The 5,414-nt window shown below is 39.0% G+C and overlaps 1 protein-coding gene across 2 annotated transcripts; it reads left to right on the forward strand.

The window, feature by feature from the left end:
• Nucleotides 1-928: 928 nt before the first annotated feature.
• On the forward strand, nt 929-5,203 carry LOC147860229 (ubiquitin receptor RAD23d-like). Of its 2 annotated transcripts, XM_087324446.1 has the most exons (12): nt 929-1,082; nt 2,001-2,162; nt 2,305-2,352; nt 2,514-2,629; nt 2,732-2,770; nt 2,896-3,070; nt 3,189-3,335; nt 3,434-3,496; nt 4,198-4,245; nt 4,331-4,443; nt 4,516-4,594; nt 4,697-5,203. In XM_087324446.1, the coding sequence occupies exons 1-12, from the start codon at nt 1,017-1,019 to the stop codon at nt 4,811-4,813; spliced, it is 1,173 nt and encodes a 390-aa protein (XP_087180572.1). In that variant the 5' UTR covers nt 929-1,016; the 3' UTR covers nt 4,814-5,203. The 2 variants fall into 2 exon arrangements, with proteins under 2 accessions (XP_087180572.1, XP_087180573.1); XM_087324447.1 differs by lacking the exon at nt 2,732-2,770.
• The last annotated feature ends 211 nt before the right edge of the window (nt 5,204-5,414 follow it).

Consider the following 5,414-nt stretch of genomic DNA (forward strand, 5'->3'; position numbering starts at 1 on the left):
CCTACTCATAAAAATCCTTACCAATCACACTCAACTATTAGTAGAATTAGGAGATCAAGAACAACAAGAATGAGGAAATGATCCTCCTTATAAAGGGCCAAAGATGGTCATTGAGGCTAGTCATTGGGTAGTCCCTTGGCCCTACCCTTTGGGATAAGGTTGGAACAACATAGGGTGGTGCTCGATTTGGGACTGTGAATGGGCCCCCTGGTGAGTCCCAATCGGTTTTGGGATTGTGTCCCAATTGGGATAGACCACGAACATCATGCATACACACATACAACACGTATACTTCCTAGTACCTACTCATAAAAATCCTTAGCAATCAGACTCAGTTATACCTAATTCACTTGAACACATATTGGTACAAAGATAATTGCATGTGCACATAGCCATATTTATACATAATGGGCTATTAAAAGTGCACACACATTCATGCACATAAGAGTATGCACATGGACACATTGAAAAAACTAAATGCACACAGTCAATAATTTAGAAACACACCTTCACATAGTTATCGCCAGAACTAATCTACATACGCTACAACTTGGCGAAGATCGAAGAGATACCCGCAACCCTTCATGACGGACATCGCTGGCAAAGCCATCTTCTCTAGTTTCCAAGTTTGCGGTGGCGGTCGCGTTCAACATGTGCGTAGACACGCGCATAATTTTGCGGCATTGATGCACATACAATAGTAAAGGATGCATACATACATACATACATACATACATACATACGGAGGAGAGTGAAGGAACCATGAGGAGTGAGTGAGTGAGTGTGAGTGAACTCCAACTCGGACTCCATGGATTGGAGCACATGGAGCCCCCACCCAACAAATGAATGAATTATGAAACAATGACTGAATGAAGGAAGGAAGGAATGAAAGAATGAATGAATGAATACAGACAGGGGAGCTCTTTTGATTACCAGAAAGAAAAGGAGAGGGGGTTGCTCTTCCTCTCTCTCTCTCTCTCTTCTTATCTTCCACTCCTTCTTTCGACGTGGTCGCCATGAAGATCTCTGTCAAAACCCTTAAAGGAAATCAGTTCGACCTCCATGTCCTCCTCAGCGACAAGGTATGTCCATTTTTCTTCCCCTTCGCTACTGTTGCTTGACAGTTAGGGTTTGTTTCACTCTGCCGCGTTATAAGACCGAAACGTTTAGTTCGACAACCGTTCATGTTGAGCTATATGCTTCTTCTTTTTTGCCTGTCAGGATTAGTTGTAATCTTGCTGCGCCGATGGCTTAATTCTGATGCTTCAATATGTCCCAACTTACAGTGTACATTTTGAATTGAAAAGACGATGTAGCAAGCTACCATAGCTAGAGTATCGACATTTATGAGCGATTCTGTTAGAAAAGAGCTCTATGTATATTGTAGAACAATGGCTTGATCGTGTTGTGAGAATATGTGTTGGCTAAACATGGGGAATTTTGATTTGGAAAGGAGTATCTTAAGGGAAAACGTGCTGATGGCCCTCCAGTATATGTTTTGACATTAAAATGATTATGTCAAGGGAAAAGGGGCTGATGCCCCTGGAGAGTCTATGTATACCAACCAATACGATATGCCTAAAAAACACTACTGTTTTGTGATGATAACTTGCAGTATGTATTTCGAATGTAAATGAGATAGCAAGTTATTCTATAGAAACATTTGTGATATTTTTGAATGATAATGACGATGCTGGAGTCCACTTAACCTGTACAACAGTGTTCATGGGTATCTCGACAATGTCTGTGCTGAATGGAAAAGTAAGCTTCAAACAGAAAAAAGTGCCTAATCACCCCAAAATCCTGTAGCCCCTCTTTCAAATGGAAGATTCAAGTACTTTGAAATTTGAAATTGAGCGTAACATTGAAACAGAAAAACATGCCCAAACAGCCTGAGGGTTTTTTATGGATTGCATTGTGAGTTTAAGCAGTAATTGTGGACAATGAGAACTTACTTGAACCTAAGATACCAAACACCACTCCCTGTTTTACTTGTTCAGGTTCTCTCTGTGAAGGAAAGAATCGAGGAAATTCAAGGCAGGGATGTGTGTCCTTGTTCTCAGCAGTTGCTTATTTACAAAGGCAAAGTTCTAAAGGATGAGACTACCCTGGAGGAGAATAGTGTGGTAGAAAACAGCTTCCTTGTTGTTATGCTTACAAAGGTACACCATTTTTTTTATGTGCATTTCTATCAATGCACTACTTTTGGAGGGAGAACAGTGTAGCTGAAAATTATTATCAACTAATACGGTCTGTGACCTTAGATATCTTCTTGGTTATTTATTTATCCTGTTTCCTTTTCAGACGAAAGCAACAGCTTCTGCAATCCCCTCTGCTTCTGCAACTACACAGGTGCATTGAAACCTTCTTATAATTTTGAAGGCATAATGGATGCTATGAAAAATGAGTGTAACTTTGTTTTTATCTGTTGGAACATGTCTATAATCTTTTAAAGGCATGATATATGCTATTAAAACTGAAGTGTATCTTTCTTTGTTACACTTTTTCTGTAGGTTGCTTCGACAGCATTGCCATCAGCATCACCTGCACCTGTACCTGCACCTGCTCCTGCTCCTGCTCCTGCTGCCATGGCTGCTGCTTCAACCGAACCTCCTCTGCCGGCTCCACCGTAAGCTATCAAAGTTCACCATTGACTACATATTTGCTCAATCATTAGTTTTGTAGCTTTCTGAATTATCTGGCAAATTTTAACCAATTTTTTATGAGACAGATCACCTCCTGTAGCAAGTGCTAATGTGGCACCCACAGAGTGAGTTTAAATATCCACTTGATTGATACTCCAACTTAGTTATGCTGTCTTCTGATGGAATTAGGCAAGATTGGATCATTATGTTATCATTTAAGGAGCCTCACTTCCAAAGACTTACCTTTTAGGCTCGAAAACGTGTATGGTCAAGCCGCCTCTGCCCTCGTTGCTGGGTCAAACCTTGAACAAACGATTGAATGGATCATGGACATGGGCGGAGGGAACTGGGATCGGGAAACTGTTATCCGGGCTTTACGTGCTGCTTTTAATAATCCTGAAAGAGCTGTAGAATATCTTTATAACGTATGGGTTCTACCATAAGATTCTATTGTCAAAGGCTAACACTTTATGATAAAGTCTTATTGTTAAAAGATTAAAATGGCCCAGAAATATAAGTTTATAAACTTCTCTATTGATCCAGGGTATACCAAACATGCCTGAGGTTCCTCCTCCTGTTGCGCCACCCTCTACAGGCATTGCACCATCCACTGCAGTTCCATCAACGATTCCAGCTCAGCCTGCTCTTGGTGGAGGACCTAATGCAGCGCCACTGAACCTATTTCCTCAGGTAATTGCTTGTCTTGGGAAATATTTCTTCATGGTTTTACTAGTCATATAGACTCCAGAAATTATGTACCTAAATTCTACATTTATTTTTTGTTTCAGGGTATGCCTGGATTCAGTCCATCAGGACCGGGTGCTCTAGACTTCTTAAGGAATAACCCACAGGTTGGACTTGTGTTGGAATTGGTGTTGACTTGAATTTCTAATAAACAGAGATAGAAAACCGGTTCGGTTTTGTTAACAAATTTAATTGCATTCATATTTGTATTTTTTCCCACTTTCTAGGATTTAATGGGCTGCAATGTAAGAAAGGGACCAAATTACAGTTCTATGAACTTGAAAATTTTCCATACTTAAAGCTTCTCACAAGGGATGGGAAGTAGCTGAAATATGACATGCTACTTTTTGCTTTACTTGCATTAATCAACATGTTTTGCACTAGAAAGAGATAGTAGCTGACATACTAGTTGGTGGCTGTCATGTGTTGGTGAATATTTTGTACTTCCTAGTTTTAATTTTCTCACTCCTTAAGACCATACAGAAAACCAGAAACTAAATGTAGATCTCTTAATTTGGACTAGTATCTTGGATTAAGATTTTACTGCCACCATGAGTGATATATAGAAGGATGGCAATACGTACAGGAATGCTCTGTTTTCAGATGATTATATATTGTTGACAATATGTACAGGAATGCTCTGTTTCCAGATGGCCTTAAGTGTTCAAACTAACTCCTTCAAGAAATGGTTATAGTATTGTGCTGGTTAACTAAGTGCTTTACTAATCTGTTCTCTTGCTTCATTTTGTTGGTGTGATGTTTTTTCAATCTCTGAAAATTGGGTAATTAACTGGTTCATATGTGGCAGTTTCAAGCCATAAGAAGTATGGTACAAGCAAATCCTCAGATTTTGCAGGTTTTCTCATTCTCCGCAGATGGAATGGCTTTGTTTCATCGTAATTAATGGTACTAAATTCATGTTTGTTTATGTATTTTTATAGCCAATGCTATTAGAACTTGGAAAGCAAAACCCTCAATTACTACGTCTGATCAGTGACAACCAGCCAGAGTTTCTCCGGCTGATAAATGAACCTGGTGCAGAGGGAGGAGAAGGGTAGAATAAGGAACTCTCATTTACCATTCATGCTTACAATTATGTGCATGACTACATGATTGATATATGCAGGGGTATGCTTGGGCAAATGGCAGAAGCAATGCCTCAGGCAATAAACGTAACACCTGAAGAAAGAGAAGCCATAGCAAGGGTAATCATTTAAAGTTATTGTATTTATTATTGAATTTAATTACACGTTTTCTTCCTGTCGGCTATTAGTTTTCACTTATTAACATCTGTTTGTCAAATGCAGCTTGAAGCTTTGGGATTTGACAGAGCGCGCGTTATAGAAGCCTTCTTGGCATGTGATAGAAACGAGCTTCTTGCTGCGAACTATCTTTTGGAGGATCCTGGTGAGAATGAAGAGTAAAATCAGAAAGCTAGAAGTGTCTGGTATTATGGTTAATATGTTTTTACAAGGACCTTGAAGGGATGGCAACAAAGGAGTGGTCCATACATATTTACTTGGCCATACCTTAAAATTTATCAAAGCTTGGTTAGGGGATTGATAACAATATGCTTTTCATTACAATGACTAAGAAGACAGGTCAGCCAATGTGTCTTTTCTCTTGTATTATTCCAACGGGGTTTGTAGGAGGTTGGAATCTTCGTGATTTTCATGAAGGATTCCTATCATTAGCTGAATTGTCAGTCATGTCACTGTAATCCCATTAATCAAACTTCTTCCCACTTGGTAACTGCTTGATTTTTGGTGTAAATTAAGATGTTGATTTCATTGTAATTGCATTCATTGATCAAACTTCTCCCTCAGTTGTTTCGGCATATGGTTGATTTCAGGATGATTAATCTAATGGTATAATATAAATAGAGATGTTTGACATCATTGAGTTGGTAAAGTTGTGTCTCAATTAAGAAAGCTTCTTTGTTTATTTAGTGATTTGCACTTAACAGTAAATACAACCATTGATCATAATCATTGAATCCATGAAGATTAATCATGTTAGGGGATC

The sequence above is a fragment of the Azolla caroliniana genome, unplaced genomic scaffold (assembly GCF_043228905.1).
Source record: "Azolla caroliniana isolate FFs.n. ecotype wild unplaced genomic scaffold, voAzoCaro1.0.p SCAF_9, whole genome shotgun sequence".
NCBI classification, from domain to species: Eukaryota; Viridiplantae; Streptophyta; class Polypodiopsida; order Salviniales; family Salviniaceae; genus Azolla; species Azolla caroliniana.